The sequence below is a fragment of the Balearica regulorum genome, chromosome 3 (assembly GCF_011004875.1).
Source record: "Balearica regulorum gibbericeps isolate bBalReg1 chromosome 3, bBalReg1.pri, whole genome shotgun sequence".
NCBI lineage: Eukaryota > Metazoa > Chordata > Aves > Gruiformes > Gruidae > Balearica > Balearica regulorum.
The window spans coordinates 91,640,055-91,664,051 of NC_046186.1; the positions used below are offsets into that span (position 1 = coordinate 91,640,055).

General features: G+C 44.8%; 2 protein-coding genes across 2 annotated transcripts; one reads left to right on the forward strand and one right to left on the reverse strand.

The window, feature by feature from the left end:
* The first annotated feature begins 115 nt into the window (after positions 1 to 115).
* On the forward strand, positions 116 to 4,238 carry MAD2L1BP (MAD2L1 binding protein). The gene is made up of 2 exons (XM_075748950.1): positions 116 to 1,192; positions 1,813 to 4,238. The coding sequence occupies exons 1-2, from the start codon at positions 212 to 214 to the stop codon at positions 2,341 to 2,343; spliced, it is 1,512 nt and encodes a 503-aa protein (XP_075605065.1). The 5' UTR covers positions 116 to 211; the 3' UTR covers positions 2,344 to 4,238.
* On the reverse strand, positions 4,227 to 15,327 carry LOC104637062 (epoxide hydrolase 1). The gene is made up of 10 exons (XM_010304411.2): positions 15,176 to 15,327; positions 13,768 to 13,791; positions 12,620 to 12,833; positions 11,634 to 11,814; positions 10,646 to 10,876; positions 10,133 to 10,262; positions 8,999 to 9,213; positions 5,906 to 6,014; positions 5,459 to 5,584; positions 4,227 to 4,532 (listed from the first exon to the last, which is right to left on the reverse strand). Exons 1-10 carry the CDS (start codon positions 15,202 to 15,204, stop codon positions 4,331 to 4,333), a joined length of 1,461 nt encoding a protein of 486 aa, XP_010302713.1. The 5' UTR covers positions 15,205 to 15,327; the 3' UTR covers positions 4,227 to 4,330.
* Between the last annotated feature and the right edge of the window lie 8,670 nt (positions 15,328 to 23,997).

The following is a 23,997-nucleotide window of genomic DNA, read 5'->3' on the forward strand; positions in this document are numbered from 1 at the left end:
CCACCAAGCCTCCTTTTTCCCCGCCGTATCCCCTGGGGAGGGCGACGCTTGATTCGTGTTTGTAAAACATTCGCACTCTTTGGCGCTTCTAACAGGCAGCTAAGGTTGCTGTAAAGTTACCTCGCCCGCCGCCGACGCCGGGGAGCGGCTCCTCCCGCCACCCAGCGGCAGCGACCGCCCTCCCCTCGCCGTGTTCTGGAGGCTGCACCCAATGGGGCTGCGGCCACGTTGTTTCCAAACACGGCAGCTCCCACTACACGCTCCGCCTGCCAACTGCGGGTGGAGAGCACGCCGCGGGTGGAAGGGAGTTCCTTTACGAGAAGACCGGAGCCAGTGGGGCTGCCAGTCGGAGGCGGAGGGAGTTAAGCGGCCCGGGGGCGGCCTGCGGAGCTTTGTCCCCTCACTGCCACGCACTCTACGGATGTGCTCTGGGCGAGACCCAGCACAGACGAAAAAAAGCCCAACCCTATTTGACCTGGTTTCCGGAGGCCCCTGGGCAGCCCTGCAAGGAGGCAGCCACAGCTCGCGGCGCCCATGGCCGGGATGGGGTACCCGGGCCTGCCGTAGCCGCCGCGGTGCCTCCTCAGCGCGGCGGTCGTTGGCCCCACCGTGCCACCCGGGCAACGGCCCCAGCCCCTGCTGCTGTTCCCCGCGCGGCTGCCAAGCCCAGGGCAGGAGAAGCGGGTCGGTCGGGTCAGCCCGCTCCGCTCCTTGGGGCTGGGCTGCCCGCTGGCCCCCCCACTACCCACGAACCCTCCGGCCAGGCAGAAACCCCGCTCCTCCGCACCAAACACGACGCCCACACCCCCGGAAGCCGCGCAGGAGCTCTTGCTCCCCCACTCCCATGATGCCCCGCGGCGGCGGCCATTCAAATTCCAGCCAGCCGCCCTTCGCTGGCCAGAAAATGGCGGCTCATGGCGTAGCGGTGGTCCCTGCTCGAGCACCTTCTTCCACATCCCCGCTTCTTATAGCTGAGGCGCCGCCGGCACTGGATCGTGGTGGCAGAATAAGGTCTCGGCGGAGCGGGCCGGCGGAGGCGTGCCCCTCGGTGTCCGTGGTGTTCCCGGGCACTGTGAGCCGGGAGAGCTGCTGCCGCTTCGCCTGCGAGTTCCTCAAGCACATTCTGCATCAGCGGCACCAGCTCCCGCTGCCATACGAGCAACTCGTCTACTTCTGCCGGCGGCCGACGCAGGTGAGGGGGCTGGGGGGGGACCCCTGGGCCTGGGGGAGACGCCCCTGGGCCTCAGAGGCGGTGGCATTTGAGGTTTTGCCTGTCAGCTAACTGTTCTAGCTCAGTAGCTCGTATTTTAATGTGTCAGCTGCTTCTAAAATAAAGAGCTCATGGTAGTTGTAGCCTTAAATGTTGTTACAACTTAATTTAAAAGAAAGCAAAGCTTTAGGTTAAGCAGTTAAAGTTACTGTTTATCTCTTGTTGTCCTAGTTTCTGTTCAAAGCATGTTACTGCTTTGTTTGTTGCTCAAACAACTCAAAGGAAAGGGGTTTTTAAATCTTAAGTGGTTTTGGAGTGATAGTTGATCTTTAAAAGATGGGGTTTCATGTGGGGATTCATCAGTGGTGTGATTCAGATTCAAACTGAGCAGCTATAGAGCAGCCTTTTGTGTTCCTCTTGGATCTCTTGGTTCTGTATGTGGGTACCTATATTTCTTAAAAGGAGCATAAAACCCTCTGAGCCTTGCTTGACTTTCAGGGATGGGATGGGCCGGGCCATGCTCTCTAAAGAGTGTATTAGGACTAATATGTTCTAGTAACAAAATGTACTAATCTTTTTTGTTTGTTTGTTTTGTTTTCCAGGATGGAGATGTGATTAGGAAGCCACCCTCCATGGATCTGGCAAGCAAGAAGTGCCAGCAGGTGTTGATGGAGCTGGAGGGAGTGCTCCACCACTTGGAAGTAATGTTTAGTTTGACACTGGTTCCTCGGGTTCTTATCCTACTTGGAGGCAATGTCATGAGCCCCAAGGAGCTCTATGAGCTCGATCTGGAGGGTATCTGTGAGGGCAGTGCTGAGGAGAGCCTGAAAACTGGATCCTGTGTTCGCAAGCTCTTTCACTCGCTCTTCGTTGCAGATGTCTTCAGTGAACTTAAGGCTCTCCCTGTCATGGGCACCGTTGTTATGCTCCAAGGACACCGCGATTGTGGTGTTGATTGGTTCCGGCCCAAGCTCAACTATAAAGTGCCAACCCGAGGGAGGAAACTAACTGTTACCTTGTCCTGTAATGGCGACATCAACATAAGTGCCTCGCCTCCTCAGCGTATGACTTCTACTTGGGAGGACTATGTCTGGTTTCAAGCACCAGTGACGCTCAAAGGCTTTCATGAATGACCTGTGCTCTGTAGAACTTTAATGGAATATTGAATAACCTTTGGTGCTGCTTTAGGTGATAATAATTTTATCAAATGTAACTGCATATTCTTGTCTGTCTGGATCTCTTCTCTGGGGCATCTATTGCCTTCCTGTAGCTGGACTGCGTTCATTTGTCTTCATCTCCTGAATTGTTGAAAGCAAATACCCTTTAAAGCACAATTGCACACACATACAGTGATTCTTTAGGGACATGACTTGTGGCACAGGAGATGAATTAGTGTGTTGGGAGTAAAACTTTCCTGCTGCATACTTGCTGAACTGGTGAATACTAGATACAGTCTTCTCTCTCCTGAGTTTTAATGTGGCCATTTCTCTGGTAATTGCTACATTACCTGATTGTTAGAGAGTCTACATAATGTACGCGATTATTAATACGCTCGGCCTTTACTATAAAGGCCATAACCATTCTTACATACCCTATTCCTGTAAAAGGCAATCTTTCCCTGCAGCCTGATTAGGCTTGAATACTCAAGTGTTTGCCCATCTAACTGATAAAATTAGACTTCATAACTTAATTTCAGTTACTTAATAATCCCAACAGTGGGACTTCTCAGCAATTGGGAGGTCTTGTACTGGTGATGAAGAGAAGTTGAGTGGTCCTGTGGAGGCAGGGAAGCACATCTTCCTATTTTTTTTTTAACTAACCTTTAGACCAACAGTCTTGACAATCAGTTTGATATAGTTAAAATTGAAAGTAAGCAATTTCTGCTCTGATCCTCTTCAGAGGAAGTTAGGACTCCTGCCCCAATAGGCTAGTTCATTCTCACTTAGCAAAAAACTAACTTTTGTTGTTTACTTTTACCTCTTAGAAGTCTTAGAGTCTTAGACTCTAAATGTTGCTGAAATGTGAAGAAGAGCTGAGGGGAGTGTGATCAAGTTCAGCGCTATATTTACCTATCGAACTCCTGTTCTAAGTCAGAATGTATTACCTGGAAGCAGAACTTGAGCCCTTTCTTCTAATAACACGTCTAGTGTGTAGTGTGGAATGGGGCACAGAGAGAAACACTTAGAGCACAGTGGATCAGAACTAGATACCTGCTGGAGTTATCTTCAGTCAGCTGGGTATGTATCTGTAATGTAATGAGCTTAATAGTTCTGAATAGCTCTATCCCATTTGAAGAGAAACTTGAGCCTACTGGTAGTGAGGTTGCTTGCAGTTTCTTGCTAGGGAAAATTGCATGATGGGGTGGTAAAAATCCTTTGAAAGGAGGGTAAAGGTTGAAGTAATCCTTTATGCTTGGTGCATATTTTAATTTTGACCTTTTGGAATAGAAATATTCTAGAACTAGGAGGAAATTAAGTTGATATTTTTTAGTTTGGAGAACACTAGTAGTGCTGTCTCTGCCTTATTATCCATTAACAACTGTTTACAATGTGTGGTAACTGCTAAAGCTAGCTCTAGGGGAAAAACTGCTAGAATGAAGAAAGCTGCCTTATGTGCAGCTGCCCACTTGAATATGTAATCGCAGGTCTCTTGAATGAAATATAACTTGAATGTAGGAGTGTTTGTACTCAGGAGATCAAAACCTTTTACACTTCCACCAAAGCTGCTTGTAATGCATATTTAAGAATGCTAGCGCTTAAGTATTTAAAGAAGCTTTTAAATGGAAGCCTTAGTTCTGAGGAACAAGGGGCCAGTTCCTTTCTACTCTCCTCCCCAAATGAGTGCAATGTTACTGCATTAAACTGTTTACATATTCTGTTATACTTGAACTATGAATGCAGCAATAGTATGGTGCCGGGAATAAAAGAAGACAAGATGCTTTTTTTTTCTTATGAAGAGCTTTAGAGCTTGATTAACAAGTTTAGTACTATAATCATTACCAAAATAAAATGCTGGCTTCTGTATGTGATTACATTGCATGTATTTAATCCCTCAAAGTAAAGGTTCTGCTGGTGGCAGGACAGCTTGCTTCCATTCTATGTATGTATCTAAACTGCAGGTTCACAGCTGTTCCACCTTTCTGACAAAGTGCATGATGTCTTGTGCCAGAAGCTTTGGTTCCTCAAAGGCAGCAAAATGTCCTCCGCGTGGCATGTAGGTGTATGTGATGATGTTTTTGAAGAGCTGCTTTGCCCAGGCACGTGGTGTATGTGCTATCTCCTGAGGAAAAGCTGCAATCCCTGTGGGAACGTACACTCCAACCCTAGAAGACATTAGTTAACTGTATTTTTGAAAGAAGTTATGGGGAAAGTCTATAAAAACCTTCTGACATGGTAACTGCCACAGTCAGCTGGAGAAGTTTTACCACAACAACCCATTTTGTGGTCTATAGTCTGCTGAAGACCTTTGCTTGTATTTGGATCTCCTTGAGTTTAGGAATGTTATACTCAAAGATGTATAAAGTTTGCACACAGTTCAATCTTGAAATGTTTCAGATTTTTAAGCTTACCTCGTTTTGTAGTTTTGTGATATGTGGCAAAATGTCACATATCTTCATGAAAGTCAGAAATGAGCTAGCTCACGTTTGCTTTAGAATTTATGGTACCAGTGTAACAATTACTCTGAAGAGGAAAGGTAAACTGGTTCAGTTTACAAAAAAAGACTCTGCTATTTGTTTGTATGATCAATCACTTGGAGAATTCTGCTCAGCAGCCTCTTCCTGGTCAGCCTCTCTTAGAGTCATAAAGCCAACGGCTGTTAGAAGGTACTTGGTTTCAAGTGCTGCTCTCCAAATTGCTTTCCCAAGTTTGTGCTTAACAGTTGTAGTTGTTAGTTTATCCTCCAAGTCATATCTTTCCTAATTCAGTTTAAACATCTCTCTTAAAAATGTTCATGACTTTGTTTTTACTGAACTGAGCCACAGGTTACATTTGTTTGGTGAGTAAGTATATAGACCTGTAGTTTAAATACAAAGAAGACTGAATATACTCATCTTGGCCACAAGCTATCTTGTGTGAATTATAAGTTCAAAAGAAAAGTGGCCATTAACTATATTTATCAAAATCAAATAAGAATTTTAGGGGTTTTTGAACTTGTTAAATTTCCTGTTGTAAATGATTGAAATGTTTATACAGGCAAATGTGGTTCAATCTCACTTGCAAATCTGTCTTGCACCTGCCACTTCATTACCTGGCATCAGCAGTTAGACCAGGGTCCTTGGAGATGTTCTCCTTGTAGAATCGCATTGAGGACACGATGGAGGATGTCACCCAGTAAATCATCACGTTGGTCAAAAGCTCATCAAGAGAGTATTTGCTGTTGAGAGAGAAAGATGAAGAAATTTCATTGGAAGCTGTTTCTCAATATGGTATATTGGGCTCACATCCTGAAGAAGAGTTGTTACTCTTGTTCTCTGCTTGTTTTTAAGCAGCAAATCAATCAGAACCGATGTGCCCAGAGCAAAACTGCCTGGTGCTGAAGCAGTCTGCTCTAAGTTTAAACTACTACTTGTCATGTGTAATCTTTAATCCTTAAAATTCAGCTTTGACTGGCTGGTCTTTTGTCTATCTCCTCATTAGTTCTCATCACTCATTCTTTTAATGGGTCTTCTCAAGGAAGAGCATCTGTTTTTCTTACCTTTCCAAGCCTCCATCATCTTTGTCCAGAAATGCTTTATCTGTCCAGGTAGAGAATTTCTCCAAAATATATGCAGCAAGCCCCACAGGGGAGTCATTCAGTCCGCAACCTAATTCAGGAGAAGAACAGGAGAGCTATTGCAGTTGCCTGGCTCTTTTGCAGTTGCCAGTACTTCAGTGGAAGTTAAACTGGACTTTCATGAATTCTTCAGTTTCCTATGAGAATTCAGTAGAGAGTCTCTATTTTACTAGCCCTGTCAGTACTTTATTGACAAATTTACCCCAGTGGAATTCCAGTGTAACTGACAGCACTACAAACTCAGGTAATTCCTATATAAAAGAAGCTAGGAGCTAAGAAAGTCCTGTTGGCTTCTTGGTAATGTGCTGTCCAAGGAGCAAATTCAGATGTAAAGGGATTACACTCTGAAAAATTTCTGGTAAACTGTTGGGGAGCACTGTCCTGCTTAGGATGGATAACCCAGACCCTGAGTGCTGTTCATCACTTTTTATCTAATTTAAGCAGTGGAGTGTTGTGTATCTGTTACCTGCTCCTGCCATTGAGGAATGCTAACAGGCATTATAAACACGGCAGATACACGGCATATTGTACCTGTGTTCTTACCTGTAAAACAGGGATAGGCATTACTTCAGCAGCCATAGGGGCTTGCCTTGGGAAAATTCTTGTACCATACCCTAGGCTGTAGTTTTACAGTATAGTCAGTATTGCCTACTCTCAGGTGTATTTTAGTGTGATTTTAGCACTGAGTAACTCTGTAGAAGATGCACAACATGGTCTCAATTTAATAGTGGACAATGCTAATGCAAAGTAGGTTTGTGTGTTGACACAACAGTTTCCCTGCACCAGCAGGCCTAGAGTGATTTGCTACAGACTGAAGTCATGTAGATGCTTTGACCAGCAATGGTAGAGCAAGCTAAAATGTGCCAGCTAACACATGACCTGGCTGGAGATGAATATTTTCTGGGCTGAAGGCTGCCTCTGAACCACTGTATTCAACATCCATGGATGAGATGCTCAGAAATACCAGACTTGTTTGCAGCTTATTAGTCATTCAACCTGTACCACATCTTAGGTAACACAACCTGTGGTGAGTGAAAATACTTTAGCTTTGCTTTAAACCTGCCTAATGACCACTACAGTGATAATGTAAGTATTTCTTGAGACTGAGTAGAGAATGCATTTTTTCTCTCCTATTCATTTTCTACATTTCACAATCTGAGTGTGCTACAAAATCCCTGCTCTTCTTTTTCCAGGTTGAAGAGTCCAAGACTATGTACAGTGCTTGTACAGAAGCTGCTCGGTCACTTCAGTCTTCCTTTTCCCCCCTTCCTGTATTATTCTGATTCTAAAATATATTTATGAAACAGGGTGAACAGGGGTGCAACAGATTTTGAATATAATGGATTTAGTGTTTTATCTTAAATCTCTTTCTGCTTTCTTTAAGTTTGAAAGATTCTTTTAAACTCTGAGCTGGCTGACGTTTCAAAGCACTAACGATGACTCATGGATTCTCTCATATGGCACCAGCCAAACTAGAGCCCATTGTGATTTTCTGCCTTTACTTAAATTGCTTTGGACTTTGTTGACATCAGTTTTTATTGGCCAGTTTAATCAACTAGTCACTTAAATGTTTTTGCAACTCTCTGCAGCTATCTCTAGATTAAACCAAACCCTGCTTTGGACTTTGTTGACATCAGTTTTTATTGGCCAGTTTAATCAACTAGTCACTTAAATGTTTTTTGCAACTCTCTGCAGCTATCTCTAGATTAAACCAAACGCTGCTTTGGACTTTGTTGACATCAGTTTTTATTGGCCAGTTTAGTCAACCAGTCACTTAAATGTTTTTGCAACTCTCTGCAGCTATCTCCAGATTAAACCAAACCCTGGATAGCTATCAAATTTTCACTTAACCATTAACTTTTATCTGTAGAGAAATTAGGATCATGTTGAAATGTACAGGTGCCAGCACAGATTTTTGTGATACTCTCCCTCCCCTGGAAGTTGCTTACTTATTCTACGAACTTAATCCTTTTCTTAGTGCAATTTAATTTCTTTAAGAACACTGGGGAGAGGAACCTCAACAAAACTTTTTTTGAAATTAAATATGCTCCATTACTGGATCCATAGCTCTTTGGTTCTGCTAGAGCTCTGATTTTTGAAGGATGATTTCCCTGTGATATTATCACCTGTAAAACAATTCTATTTAAAATAGTTCTGCTAGTTTTCTGATCAGAGACTAGACATACTTGTCTTCATTTTTCTGGGGCTACCTTCACTGTTTGGCTCTTCAAAAAAAACCCCAAAAACCCCAAAACACACACACACAAAAAAAAACCACCAAAAAAAATCCCCAACCTGGTATCTTGTTTGTCTCTTTTTATTTGTTTGGTATTGTGATCAGTTCAAGGAACAGACTAGGCATTAGTTGATGTTTCAGTTTGAGTTTCTTCTTTTTCAGTGAATTGCCAGGATTGGGTGCTATTCATTCTATGGTCTTCACATCTAACACCAGTCTGAGACAGCTCCACTGTCCTTCCTGATGAGGGATTACTTCAATAAAGGAACACCCCGTAATCCTCGCTAGTGGGGACTGCTGCAAATAATTAATTTAACTTTTCTGAGATTGCCATATCTTTCTTCAGACTCCTTATCTACTGAGTCCACTATGTCAGGCTTCTGGCTTTTCAGGTGTTAGGGCTGTTGTCTACCTCTCTGCAAGACTCACATTGCACTTGCTTATGATATTTTTCTTGTTTTCACCCACATTTATTTCTAGAAGCTTCAATTTCAGGATCCTGCGCTTTACTTTAAGAGACTTTTTGCAAAGGGTTTTTTTCCCCAAAAGAAGTGGCATGCCATTTAAAAGACCTTGAAAAGTGTTATTTGTAGTCTCTGTCTTTTTTTTAGCTGCTCTTTTTAACTTCCGTTTACACAGTTCTTGTCCCCATGCCATGCATTCAGTCACCAGAAGTCATTGCTTCTCAAATACGGTTGGCCTTTGTTAAAATGTAATTTTTTATATACCATAAACAGTTAGTATACAATGTCCATAGCAATATAGAGAAGGTTCATTACCTGCAGTGTCTGGTTTGGTGGCTTGGATGTGTAAGTATCCAGACTCTCGCAGAATATCATATATATTCTTCTGGATGAAAGGGTATGTACGTCGAACATCTTCCTTAGTGAGGCCTACGAGCCATGGCACATAAGCCCCAAGCATCACAGAAATCATCCTTCTCAAACCTTGTTCGCTGACAAAGATGAGATTCAGATGAAGCCCTTTCACAGATCTAAAATTAAGTTAATGAATATAAGGTTAAATCAAGCAATTTTCTGTCTCCAAATTTTCTAGAAAATATGTCTGACTGGAGCTGTGATAGAAGCATTTCACTCAGCTAAATACATAAAGCCCTTCAGATTCATCATGATTGAAAAAAAAATTATGGGAGCTAGAAATGGCACAGCTTGTGCCATCTCCATCCAGCTGTTCCACTGGTATGACGTTAGGTTTAGGTGGTCAGTTTCTGGATGTGGCATATCCATGCTGGTAGCTCTGGCTGTTGATCTTGTGTTGTTCTGTGCTGTAGGGAACAGGCTGTGTCGGGTATTTTCTGAAAAACGTGAGTAGATCACACGTGGCCACAGCATTCTGGGTGCTGTGAAGCACAACTGCAATCGGGAACTGTGAGCTGCTCAGCCTGCGACCTAACTGCTTTAAGAGCTTTCCCACTTCATCTGTCCTCTGGCCTAAGCATGGCTGTGATGCCTGCTTTTTATTAAATGCTAAACAATGAGCTGTGATGCCATCTTCTAAGGAAGGTATTGTGTTTCTTTTCCAATTGGTCTTAACTCTGCATTTTAGATAAGAAAGTCTTATACTTTGTGGTACTATTCAGCTGCTGAAAGGCTGAACACCTTCCTCCCTTTTCTCCTTGCTGATTTTAAATTTATCTCCTTCCTGATTGAGAATGATGATCTGTCTCCTTGAGGTCTCAAATAAAAATGCAGCAGAGTTTACTTCCACAGCTAGTGAAAGAAAAGCCAAACAGCACTGATATTTAGGAAGCATGAGAACTGTGCCAGTATCAATGCAGAGCATACAGAAGGGGATGAGAGGAATGGCAAACAGAAGGCAGGACCAGGACCATGGAGCCAGAAGATAGCATAAGAACTGGAGGCAGCTTTTCCCTGATTCCCTTTGCTACTCACTGTGGCAGCATCTGGGCCATGTTTGTGGTAATACGAGATCCCCAGTCTCCTCCCTGTAGGTAGTATTCCTTGAAGCCCAATCTGTTCATCAGCTTATGAAATATCCGAGCAGTTGCTATGGTGTCAAATCCTGTAGGTAAAGAGAAACACAGGAGAACTGTTTGTCCTAGTGTTCATCCCCTGGCCAAAGATCGTGGCCTGACAGAGGCATGTGAGCATTCTGCTGTGTGAAGGCACAGTGTGCTATGCTGCTCTGCCTCGCTGCCTGGCAATAAAGTGAACACAAGATGATAGAAATTCAGTGGAGAGTGGAGAAAGTGGAAAGCAAACCTGGCTTCCAGCTGCCATTGCCTTCCAAATCTCCACAGCCAGCCCCAGAGCCTCAGCCACGTGGGTGTTAGTGCAGAGCCAAACATCTGCATTCACAAACTGCAGTGTCCAGGGGGCCTGGGGATGGCTGAGGTGTTAACTCCGAAAACCTTGTGATTCCAACAGAGCCTTTTTATCGCTCACCTTGCTTGTGCGGTGCCTCTGAGAAGCCGTAGCCTGGGATGGATGGGCAGATGACCTCAAACACCACGTCACCCTCGTTCAGGCCGTGCCTGGCCGGCTCCGTAAGCAGAGGGATGATCTTGTAGAATTCATAGAAGGAGCCGGGCCAGCCATGGACCATCAGCAGAGGTTGAACAGCTTGACCGTGAGGGATGTAGGAGGGCTTCACATGGATAAAATGGATATCAATCCCTGCCACACATCCAAGACAGATAAATTAAAGCTCTGGTTCCATCACAATTTCTGCTCTGGACTCTGAAGAAGGAGGGTGGCAAAACTGTAGTTAGCATTCGTAGCAGAAGTTACACAATCAACCCATGGCAAGAAGATGCCTAACTGAAAGGGGATGCCTGGCATTGTACCTACATCTCTTCTTTTTCATACACATAGAAGTATTGATCCCACCCCCAGATATTGGGGTCACAGGAGATTGAGCATCCATCTCCTAAGAAACTGGTCTTACAGTATGTAAGTAGAGCTGCACTTAAATGACATGGCAGAAAATTACAAAATACGTGGGCGATAAAAAGAGAAACATGAAAAAGTAAGTGCAAGATAGAAGTTTAACGTGCAGATCATTTGCCTAAAGTCTGGCTAACCTCACCTGGCTAAACAGGATGGTGGTGGGAGAAATTCTAGCCTCAGAGTCTGGGTAAATTTTGCAATTTTCAAAGGTGACTTCAAGACAATAGCAGAAGGAAACTTCATCATTAATTAACACAGGTTCAGAGCCAGATGAAGCCCATCTTGAAGCAGTCCTAATCTTATTGCCACTGTGTAATGGTCTTAATCTATAAAAGGTTATTAATAATACAGTCTCTGCTAGTGATATTTCACTCATATCACTAAGCTGTTACGTGTACTGCTGTCTTAAATATTGTAACCCCTTAAATCCCCTCCTCTGTGCATTTTCCAGCGAGACCTGCTCAAACCACAGAGACCTCCTCACCTTCAATGGTGGTTCGGAAGTGGGGATATTTGTTCAGGACTTCCACTTGCTTGCGCCAGTTGAATTGGTTCTTCCAGTAGGCCACCACCTTCTGCAGGTAGCTGGAGTTGAAGCCATAGTGGAAAGCGGCCCCTTCCAGTGGTGGTGTGTAGCGGGCCCGCTCCAGGCGGTACTGCAGGTCCTGCAGAGGGGAGCCCTTCTTGCGAGGCGGGCCAGCTGCCTGTGCGTGCCCTGTGCCAGGGTGGGCAAGGACGGGCTCTGCTGGCTTTTGTACTGCTATCTGGGACACCATGAGTCCTCCTGAAGCAGTGGCATACTCTGCATGATCCCGTGAATTGTTTATACGAGGAATATCTTTTTCTACTGGTTACCAATTCCTCTAAGGGCCCCTGGAGTACCAGGTACTACGCTTGCCTTGCTGCTAATTCACTTTAGGGTTTTTGGTACTAGGAGTTTGCTGGCACCACCAGCTGGGAGAAGAATAAGTTGTTCAGCCTGAGCTGCTGATTGCTAGTTGGCCAGGTAATTAGGGACAGGCATGTAGGGACAGAGTCACACATGCTGAGACACAGTCAAGACCCCATCCCTCCTCCCCCTTCCAGCCCTTCCCCATGTGGAATCCCTCAATCCTGCCTCACCAGTGCCACTGCTGTCCCAACGCCCTCTCTGCCCCCCCCCCCCCCCCCCCCCATCCACAGACCCACTGTCAAAGTCTGCTGCTCAAAGTGTGGCCTTTCCGCAGGAGCAGCCCCAGGTTGCATGGAGAGTCTGTGGTCTCAGAAAGTCCTTATGGAACATTGCAATGAATCTGAGCTCAAATCCTGTTTGTAAAGGGTGGTGAGCCAGAACAATGTGAGGTAGCTGCACTGGTGTATATAAGTGCGCTGCTGCCACCCCCAAGGCATCACCTCAAAGCAGTAAGGTTGGTGATGGACTGGCTCCACCTTGCAGCTTTCTGCCCCTCCCTATGTGCCAGCCACCAGTACCTCGATTTCTTTGTCAGACGTTTCAATCTTGAAGGGACGGATACTTTCATCTTCTTTCCCTTTTAGGGGTCTTTCACCTGAGCCCCACCATCCATCACCCATTTCAATAGTCTTGATCTTGTGTCGAGACCTCAGCCAGTAAACCAGCATCCCTCCAACCCCCAGGGTGGCCACAGGGACCAGGACTGCATTCTTCTGAGAATATTCAAAAGACCTGGGGAGGCATAAAATTGTGTTCAACAATTGAAGTGTCAAGGGTAAAGGGACTATGCTGAGGCTTGTATTCACATCGGCTGGGCCTGACCAGTAACAAATGCCTACAAATCCCATGGAGTCAACAGGGGCTGGGGGTTTCTGTTATTTTTGAAGATCACAGGCAAGATTTGCGGCAGGGTTACATCTACCACTGCTTCTTAGGGACCTCAAGTCCTTGCTGCTCAGGACTTACTCATCACAAGGCTTCCTTGGCCCTCTCCTTGTGAACTGGAGTACTCTGGGGGGCAGTGGTCAACAGGATATGGGCCAGTCTATTTTAAGGCAGGTACTGGAGTGAATGGAACAGTAGCAGCTGGACTCCTCCAGAAATAAAAATTGCACATACAGAATGGGCTGAGGAGCAGGAGCAGAGACAAGAGTCTTCAGCTGCTGGAGAGAGCTGCATGTGCTGGACATGCCCCTCTTGGCAGTGCTTCATACATAGCTTCCCTACAGATTCAATCATCTTTTAGGGCAACACTGGCCTTCTACCATAGCTCTCCACAGGTAGGGGTCTCTGTCTGTCTGTCTGGTCCCCCTGTTTCTGTCCTAGACAGCAAAGTTTCAGACTTTCTTGAAGTGTGGGAGCTAAGTCACCACAGTTAGTTTTAACAGACAGGCAACGTGTTTCAAAACTGTTCAAACTCTTGAGCAATCAGTCTCAAATGTAGTGTACATTCCTGTCCCTCTCACCTGTGTTTTAAGCTCTCCAGCTTCCCTTGGGGGTTAGTAGAGGTGTCTGGGGCTATTGCAGGGGGCTGCAAAGGGGACTGTTAATGAAGATTTTGTTGTTGTCGTCATATAGGGTAGAGAAGGGAAGGTACTATGCTGTTCCCCAACTAGGGTGCTAAAAAAAAGTGGAGACCTCTGCACAGAGCAGCTATTTCACTTACCTGATCCGGGACAAGATGCTCTCCCTACAAAAGGGGAAAAAAAAATAAGATGATGATCCTTATAGTCTGCTAGTGTTGTGTGAATGGTACCAACCCTTGGGGATGGCCCAAAAGATGTCACCTGCCAGCACCAGTTACTGCCCAGCCATAGGATCACAAGCTGTTTAGCCACCCAGCAACATCTGCCATTATTTTTCCTACTTTTTGGATGGGACAGAAAGAGAGGGGCTCAGACCACTGCCTCTGCACAGAGAGACAGTATTTCTGGGTGGTGTTTTAGCTAGCTTGTTGCCATAATATTCCCTCCTTCAGCACAATTTAGATAAAATGCATTAAACAACTGGGTAGGTGTCCTTGTGGTGGTTCATCCCACGAGCGGCTGTGTTACTTCAGCCAAGAAAATAGTTTATGTTGACTGCTGTAGTGATAGGTGTGCAGCCTTGGCAGGGCACTTCCAAGCTCAAAGGTTATTCTGCTGCCAGCCACGTAGTATGCATTGTGCTGTGGGGCTGGGGAGAAGAGAGGCTTGTGGGACCTTTCCCTGTTCAGAGTTCAATGAGCTGCTATACCTTTGCTGCTTCTAACTACTCCTGACTGGATACCAAGCTTTTAGTTCTCATCTGCCTGGAGGACAATGAAAAGATCCTCCTTGTTTCTCTCTCAGCCTGGTAGATTCTCTTGCAGGAAAAGCACAGTCTAAAATCTAGCAAAATTAGAAGTGACAAGAGAAAGTCTTGTTACTTTGCCTTGTGGAAGGCAGCTAGATCAGGGAGCCGTTTGGTGTTATAATCATGATGCCTTGAGACAAAAAAAAAAAGACCAAAAAAAAAAAAAAGACTTGAAACTCCATGGAAAACCAAGTCTGCTGGCTGTTTTTTTTTAACCTAGTATTGTTTCCCTCTGCTGCCTGTAACACAGAACCCAGTGGCTGTACTGGAGACCCCAACAGTCCCCAAGGCAATTTGGTAACATTCTCTGAGACGGCCTACGTGTGATTTTTGAGGAGGTATCTCCTTAAACCGCTCCCAGAGGAGGAAGAATGGGGCTCTTAAGAGCAACCAGTGTCAGCCTCCACCTCCCTGGAGGCTGAGCAGCTTATGCAACAATTACTAATATCCTCCTGCACTTACATCCTGCAGTTTAGTGAGTCAGAGGCACGCAACCAGTTATCGTGGCAATAGCACAAGCTCGGCACTGCTAACAAAGCACGTACATCGCAGAAGCAGCTCCCTGAGCGACACAAAACAAGGCTCAGTCTAACAAAACGTCCTCTCTGCTCATGCTCAGGAAAACTCAGCCACATGCTCCCACCCTCCGATGGCCTGGTGACCCTGCAGGGGCTTTCTCCCACCCCAACCCCAGGGACCCCTGTTCGGAGTCCTTCCTCCCCGTGCCAAGGAGATCTCACCAGGCGTTTGGAAGGCACTCCTGCCACATGTCTGCTCCTCCTCCCCGGCCACTGCTCCAAGCGAAGTAACCCAGGTGTCTCCTCTGCTGGCTTTCTCTTCAGCAGTGACACTCTTCTGGTGACAATGCAAGCTACATCACCCATTAGTGCCACCTATTGCCTAAGCGTGCAGTTGCAAATTAAATTCAACAGGCAAATGGGAAGTCTTGCATGGGGAGGAAATAGCTCTGTGCACCAGCACAGGCTGGATGCCAAATGCATAGAAAGCAACTCTGGAGAGGCTGTCCTGAGGTCCTCAGCTGAGCCTGAGTCAACACGGTGACCTTGCAGCAAAGTCCAGCTGCATACAGGCTACATAGGAAGCATGTTAGCCCGCAGGCTGTGAAGTGATCCTTCGCTCTCTTCAGCACTTGTGAGACCACATCTGGAGTGCAATGTCCAGTTCTGGCCTTGCTGGTAAAGGAAAGACTGGAGTGAGCCCACCCTTGCTGGGGTAGGGCCACCGAGCTGCCAGGGGACTGGAGCATGTGGCAGACAAGGAGAGACAGAGAGACCTTGGCTTGCTCAGCCTGGAGAAGAGAAGGCAAAGGATGGGATTTTATTGCTGTCTACAGCTATCTAGTGGAGAGCATAGGAAAAATGCTCCCAGACTCATCTTGGAGGAGCAACAGTTGAAGGACAAAAGGCAATGGATGCAAATTGCAACAAGGGAAATTCTGGTTAGATATGAAGAGAAATTAGTTCACCATGGAGGTATTCAGACACTGGGACAGGGGCCCAGAGGGGGTGTGGGATCTCCATCCTTGGAGGCATTCAAAATTTGATGGAAACAAGGCACTGAGCAACCTGACCTACCTGGACCTGCTCTGAGCAGGTGGGAAGGTGGGAAGCGCTGACCTCCAGTTGTCCCTTCCAACCTCTGTATGATGTGGCTCTATTCCATGTGCACCTGTGATTTGCAGCGGCCAAAACAAAACAAATCAAAAAGGAAAAGTTAAGTTTTATTTTCCACAGAAATCAATGCTTTGTTTTAGCTCAGGGAACTAGATTTCATTTCCCTCATGGTCAGTAAAATCTTACTGGATGAAGGCTTCTCCTTCCTAAATTGTCACACAGTGTCCTTGCTGTGCTTTGCTCCAGGAATAGCTACAGTTTATTGTCAGAGTAAATGATTCCTATCTTCATGCAATGGTCAAAGTGAAGTACCATCACAAGTGAGATTTGTGGTGATTAGGTCTCCTACTGCTGTAGCCTACTCCTGATGCAGCCACTGCATCATCAAAAAGAGCCATCAGGAAGAAAAGCTTGTAAATCCTTCATTTGGTCAAAGCTCAATTTATTGCTCCACCGTAGCTATTTCTGGGATTACTTTGCTTTAAGGTTCTGTTTCCCAAACAAAACCAGCTCTCTTGAGGCCTCTTGGAAGATGGTATCCCTGATTGCAGTGGGACTGTAGTCAGAAGGCTAGAAAATTATTAGCAACAAGAGGAAATAATTACAACCCATGTGGAAGGTAGCTGAGAACCCTTGTAAGGTGCCAGGCTGTGATGTCTCCGGGAGACAAAAGAGACCTTGGGAACATTCTGTTTCTTATCTAGCACTGCGAAAAAGCATAAAAGCTGGCGGAGGAAGGTCTGGCTTAAACATCTGAGAGTGAAATTATCTATAGCATGTATGTGGAAAAAGAGCCAACAAAGCTAGTTAAAGCTGCAGGGAAAAGACACAAGTTGCTGTTCTCTGTCTAAAAGATTTGGGAGAATCAGAACAGCTTTTGCTTAAAATATAAGGGGGCACACCAAGGTCTTTAAGACCCTGGTGCTAAAAAGGCAACAAAGCCCCACTGATAAATCCGGAAGAGCTGAGATGCCAGGATTCCATCTACTTAAATTCAGGGTATGTGCAGGAGTTTTGTCTGAGTGCTGGTGGGCAGAGATCAAAGGGTCCCAGAGGAAATACCACCCTGGGATGCTGCAGTAGCTTGTCCGTGGAAAACAAGGTTTTTTCCCCTCTCTCTTACAACCTCTAGTGGCCAAAATGCACAAATCCAGGCAGAAACTACTTGCTGGAGTCAACACAGCTGCCTCCCACGAGATTTGGATGCATGTCCCATAAACGGAAAGGGGAATCCCACAGGAAAGGACCTACAAAAGTGTCCCAGAGCATCTCCCTGCACTGGGGCAGGATCCCTTATCCTTAATGACAGACGTCTTAGCAAACCCACTTTTAAAAAGCCTCCTCAGAGCACTATTAGAAACTTTTCTGCTTCTGTCCCAGTGTTGTGATTTTGCTTGTTCAGCTGCTATTCCGGCACGGTGAAAAATATAACTTGATATACTGTATTTCACTATTGCATCTCTGTCTAAACTTCCAATTGCTGCCATCCTGCAGTCCCTTTGCAACTGGCATAATTTTATAAAGGGATTTCATATGTTTCCATTGCACAAATTACATACTAACAGAGAGCTTGTTTCCTATCTTTTTCTCTTGCTTTTGTCACTGATCTGCAGGATCACCCCTGCAGAAACGATAGCAAATGCGCACATGGAAATGTTACTGTAATGCATTTTTTCAGCTGGTTTAGCAGCTGGATACAAGCAAGAGGAGCCAAACACAACAGAACCTGCCAGCTCTCCCAGGCCCATTCACTAATGCTGGTGTAGTGTGATCTGCTGCTGGAGGAAGCACCCAAAGACCAAGCAGCAGTTCTGCAAATACTGGATGCCCTCTAGTGGGAAAGAGGAGATCACAGGACACGTAATATCACTTTTTTTTTTTTCTTCTTTTTTTTTTTTTTTTTTTCCTTCCCCATTTGGGCTTTTCTTCTATTTGGGCCTTTCTGTTTTCCTCATTGCCAATTGCATATAATCATAATCCAAGCCTCATAAATACCATTAATACCGAAACCTAAGACACAGGGAGGAAAGCTGGTCACTTCTGGTTATGAAATGAGCTAATGAACAGGGGTAAGAGTGGAGCGCAAAAGCTTTGAACACAGCTCTTTTATAGCTTGAGATGCTGTGGCAACTTGGAAATTATTATTCTGACCTTTAGAGCCATTGCAAGGCCCTCACTGGGATTTATGGCCCTAGCTGTAATGCGCTGCCCTTCATCTTATGGCATGAAGGCTTTGCTGCATAATTTTCCTTTTTGCACAAAATCAGGTTCACTATCTTAAGAATATTACTAGAGAGAAAATGGTGCTAAGTAACGGGGGATCTTTATGAATATGGCCTCCCGACTTATAGCAGGGACCAGCTCTCTCCTTTTTATCTGGTTAGTGCCTACTACCGGTGAGCTGCGGGCCAGTGATGTTGCAGGACAGGGCAATACCTGGAAGCTTCAGATCTCCCTTGTGCTCCTCCATGCTTCCGCAACCCTAGTTGCTCCATGGTATCACTCTGAACTTCACCTTCTTCCTTTACTTTTAAGGAAGGTCCCTAAGTCTAATGAGGCTTTCCTTTGCTCCCACAGGCGAAAGATACAGAATGCTGTATTTCCCTGCATGACTTGTGAAGGGGAATGGTCCTCGTGGTGCAACAGGTCCAAGAGAGGACTGTCCATGCCTACATAACTCTTCTCAATTGGTATTGTATGAAAAAGGTTCTGCCCAGAAATTTTTCGCATGGGAAAAATCGGAGAGCTTACCATGTGCAGCTGTGTCCTGGGAGTTAAGGACTAGCCCCAAGCACATCACCCTACCTGCAATGGACAAGCAAAGTTTTCACCTTCCCAGTGAAGTCTCAGGACATCCAGGTGGTTGGTGGCAGATTTGTTTTGCACCAACATCTACTCCAGCCCTGAATGGCAGGCTCTGTGCTCAGCCTCAGTGACCACATCCCTGGAGGAAACACTGAGCTCCTGAGCACTTCCAATCTGTTAATTCCTGAATCTTATTAACAAGAGCCAGGTCAAACATCTGAGAGCAGATCGCAGCAACACATTGCTCTTTCCTGCACCAGCAGCCAGCCCACGAGGCCTCTGTGCTGCTCCATGGTATCTTATATAAAACTGAGATTGCAGGAGCAATGATCAACTTGGGAGGGCCAGGGACAATCTCTCCCATCCACTCCTCCCCCTTCACAAATGCTCCTTTCTTGCCTAGAAAGTCCATCACCATTTCTGCAAGTACTTTTCCCCCAACACCTTCTCTTTAGTCCTCTGCTCTGCACTGTACCTTGAATAAAAGTTAGTGTTTTCCCAGCTGGAAGTGGCCCCTTCTCTTCCTCCCTTTTCTCAGGAGACCTCACAAACTTTTCACTGCTACCTCCAGCAAGGGCTGGCCCCTTCTGTTGCTAATTAGGGAGCTAAGAGGTTCCCCCAGGCACTTCTCAGTGAAACCCATTAAATGAATGGCAGGCAGCATCTCTGGGGGTGGGGAGCAAAGTTACACAACAGCTGCTTGGAAACAGGCAGTTTGTTATGCGTGCTGGTTTTAGAGACTCAGCAGCATTAAAAACAAAAGCAACTTTCAAGTCCAAAACAGTGTATTTAGGTCACTGATACCCCGGGGATAATCTCGGGGATATTGGTGATGGGAGGCAGGCAGCAGGCGCTGGGAGCTTGTGCTCGGATGCGAAAAATGTGATGGTTCCTGCATGAGCACCGGGCCACGCACTGGAAGCCGAGGTGTACAGGTCCTTTCTGTGCTCTGGGGTAGGATAGGGGTCCTGCTATGCTGTGCACTGGGAGCGTTAATCCTGGAGCCTAATGTGAGATAGAGCCCTCTTGGGTTCAGACACGCTGCTGGTGAGCGTGGTGGAGGCTTGTGGGCTTGGCTTAGCTAACCCAGGTGTCCAGCAGCCTAGACATGAGGAATTTCCTCTACAGAAGGAAACTCCATACAATCAGTACAGACACAACTGTAAACCCTGGTCAGTTACGCCACCTTTGTTGTCTTACAGTCTTAGGAGTGGGTTGGGTATCATCTCCTGCAACCGTTGCTCTAAGCCATGTAAAATTATCATCTTGCAAAGAAAGCAAGAATCATTTGAAAAAAAGGATGCAACTGACCAAAGGCACTTGAGGGAGGGACTAGTCTTAAGATCTGTAGGACAACATAGATATAAATATCTTATGAAAAAGAATATCCTGGGTGATTTGTCATTACTGTAGTGACAGAAGCATTTGTCACAGAAACAAAGGCCTTATCTTCAACAAAGGGCTGCAGATAAATCAATATGTGTAGGGAGTCTATACTCCATAATTTATTTACTTTAACAAAAAAAAAAATCTAAAAAAGCAATTTTGTATTTGGCTGAGGCAAAAAGAAATGGCAGAGAATGATCCCCATCCTTCTCAATAACAATGACTGCTGCTGAGGATCCTGTAATAGTAACTATTATCACAGGCCAGATGCCAAGTTCCTTTTCTCCATCCTTACCTTGGCAGGCTCCTGGTCTTGCTTTTGGTGGGCATCGTGCTCAGCACGCAAGTGGTAGGTGCATTGCGGGAGAGGGGCAGGTTGTCTCTGTCCCATGGCTCTGCCATAGCTCTGCATAGCCAACTTCCCGAAACTAGTCCTTACAAAGAAGGACTCGAGAGGGAAAAGGAGAGCCCAAATCTAGGCATGGGTTTTGCAGAGACATCAGCTGAGCATGAGGTACCCGCAGAGCTCCCACGATCAGTACGGGAGGCAGCCGAGGGGCTGCTGGAGCGTGAGAGTTCCCCAGTGCAGGCCTGAAGAAACACGCAAGAGGAGATCTGTTTTTTTGAGAAGTCAGTCTCATGATGTGTTCAGTTCACTGGAAATTTTGGAAAGTTTTCTGCTCTGATCCTGTGCGTTATTTCCTCTCTTTTTGGGAACTGTGCTAGCTATTTGGAAATATATCTGTGGCCTCCTTTCTGGATAATTATTTATTATCTCTATGGTTTTGCCTACTGTCCATTATTAGTTGTTATGCCTACATTGTATAACAACAACAACAACAGTAATATGAAGAAACTCTTCAGGTCCAGAGGCTTAATAAAATGAAGACTGAATCAGCTAAACTTCTAACATAAGGATATGATTTTCTTTTTTCATTAAAAACAGCTAGGCTGGAAAACCAGGGATGTTTGAGTATAATGTAATAATAGCACTGCAGACATCTCATCTAAAGAAAATAGCAGTATGGACCTTGAGCCTTATATGAGGATCCACAAATACAGCTGGGAAAATAATTAGTATTGTATTTTAAGATATCGGTCTGAATATGGCAAACAAGACTCTATCAACAAGTCTGTAAATATATTTTTTTTCTCTCCTCCAGCTTTTCAGCATTCTTGAAAATACTTATCTAAGCAAAATCCCAGCATACGTAACTGACTGTCCCTTCCCAAAGGTACAAGGATAAAAGCCCTTTGCAAGTGGCTATTAAGAAAACTTGGCAACAACAGCTTGTAGGATGAATCCTTGCCAAAGATTAATAAGCAGTTCCACAAGCAGTGAACTAATGAAGTCTCATTTCCTACACGTATTTGCAAAATAGAGCTACTGTTTGCAAATACAAAGAATTTGTATTCTGCAAGTATAAACACAAAAACTTTCTAACTGAATTGTTCTAAGACTTTGTTTTTGCTAGGTATGTTTATAAAATTCCCCCTGCACTTCCCAAAGCAATCAGTTTTCATGAAACATGTAGAAACACCTTTCAGAACTATTTTTGAAATCTCTGCTTGCCAAAGTTGTTGAAATCAGCAAACAGAACAAAAAGTTACTGGGAGGACCCACCTACAGACACACCAAATGATTGTTAGAAGCATTGGTTCTGCAGGAAGCAAGGCACTAAAGTGAAATTGTGAAAGAAAACATAGAAGAAAACACTCATTTCTTAGCAGTGTTGCATTGACGGGAGCTGCAAGGCATCCCCCATGATTGGTGCTGAGATGTACAGTAGCCAAGAACAATCCAGTCCAGCTCCTTTGGTTTCAGTGGCAAAATCTTCAGCGCTGTTAGTGAGACCACAGCTTACTTTTGCACCACATCCAGAAGACAAAGTGTTCAGTGAGGTGGCCAGATCTATGTAAGATACAGAATAATTGGGAAAAACTTCAAAAGCCCTAGTAAAGGCTGCTCCTTTTAAGCACAACACATGTTTTGACATTTGCATTTGATGGGAGCAGGCACGAACCAAAAGTTAGGTAAGTGGGACAAAGTGATGGCAGATGGAGCTCTCTGTATGCCAGTATAAGTTAAGTGAAGCTGGAAAAAAATATTTCACTTACCAATATTTAAATGAAAAAAATCTGAATTAGAGCTGATCTCAGGGAAAAGCTCTGGGCACCTCTGTGGACAGCACAGTGTTGAGAGACGAAGCTCAATGCAGAGCAAAGCAAAACCAAAATAAGATGTCATGCATTAAATAGGTCAGGAACATATATATTACCATAATAATTCATAAATAAATCAGCTGTATATCTCCACCTTGAAATCAGTGTTAGGTGTGAGTGCTTCTGTAAATAAGAGGCAGAGGGGAATAGAAAAGGCAGAAAATAAACCAGCACCATAATCACTGGGACAGTGGGACAGTGGAGGTTGTGATGGGAGAAGGGAATGAGTGTGCAGGACAGCTTAGCTTTGTAAAGAGTTGACCTAGAGGAGAAATAAGCACAATGAATGTCTAGTTTGACCTTTAATAAAGACTCTTGTCACTTTCTGAGCACCTTACATGACTTTATATGAATTATAACTTAGGAGTTACAGAACACCTGGTGTAATAAAGAAAGTAAATCTAATTTTATGTCACATATAATTTTCAGACAAAAAGAATTGCTGAAAAATGTGACCAAGACATGTAGCTGTAGTAATAAAATTAGTATTAATAAAGTTGCTGATGGTGAAAGTCTGTCAGTTCTTGTGCCTCTTGTCTTAGGATTCCCACTCAGGTTTGTGTAGCTCACTAAAGCTGAGATTCTTCCTGCTGCTCTCTAAACACAGCAGCGTCCACATGGGGAGACACACTTAAAACACAGAGAGCTAGAGCTGAGGATGAACAGCCAGAAAAAGCCAGTGTAATCCTAGTTTCTGTCGCAAAGCCATCACTTAAGAGAGCACAGAGTTATCCTTTCTGCAGTTACAAATCTCTGTCCTGAAGATACGGGAGAGTTTTTTTAAAGCTGCATCTTCTCTCTGGAGTAACCAGCTGAGGGCATCATCACACACATAATGGGACACGCAGGGCTCCTGTGCCTGGAATAATGCGTTTGCTTCCAGGAACCGCATTACCAGAAAAATCGTGACAAACGAGAGGCAGCTCAAAGAACAGCAACAAAGATGATTATGAGGCTGGAGCTACTATGCAGAAAAACATTACAAAAGCAAAATCTAGTTTGCCTAAGGGATGATTGATTAGGAGCAGGATCCTGGCCTCCAAATATTTGAAGAGCGAAGAGAAATTATTCAGCATAATAAAGGAAGATAGAACTATAAGTAATTGGTAGAAATGAGGCAAGGAAAATGTGCCTCATCTTTCTGTTGTATTTTTCCTACCTATGAGATACTGGGCTGTGAATTGGAGGTATTCATATTCTGATTCTCTAATAAAGATCAAAGCTCTATCAGAGTAAGCATAGTACGGGCCAGGAATAGAGATCTTGGTCAAGAAGAGCAGCTCATAGTCTACGTGACAGTCAGGAGATGACTAATGGGTAAAGTACACGAGTGTTGTGGGGGCAGGAAGATAGGGATACCATGAAGTAAGAAATTCTTTGAAAAAGAGAAGTCATTCCTCCAAGAAAAGGGCCAGAAATCTCAGGGAATCCAAGCTGTTCTCCCCCATCCACAACTTTCAAAATACATATGGTCCCAAGAAGTATCTTTCTTCTTTGCCACCCTATGACATAGT

Bases quoted from the DNA above. Each gene is read 5' to 3' on its own strand.
- LOC104637062 (XM_010304411.2), bottom strand. From the start codon at position 15,204: ATGTGGCAGGAGTGCCTTCCAAACGCCTG. The intron at 13,792-15,175 runs GTGAGATCTCCT...CCCCTTTTGTAG, and splicing joins GAGTGCCTTCCAAACGCCTG to GGAGAGCATCTTGTCCCGGA. The intron at 4,533-5,458 runs GTAATGAAGTGG...AATGTCTTCTAG, and splicing joins GGTCTAACTGCTGATGCCAG to GGTTGGAGTGTACGTTCCCA.
- MAD2L1BP (XM_075748950.1), top strand. From the start codon at position 212: ATGGGGCTGCGGCCACGTTGTTTCCAAACACGGCAGCTCCCACTACAC. The intron at 1,193-1,812 runs GTGAGGGGGCTG...TTTGTTTTCCAG, and splicing joins TCTGCCGGCGGCCGACGCAG to GATGGAGATGTGATTAGGAA.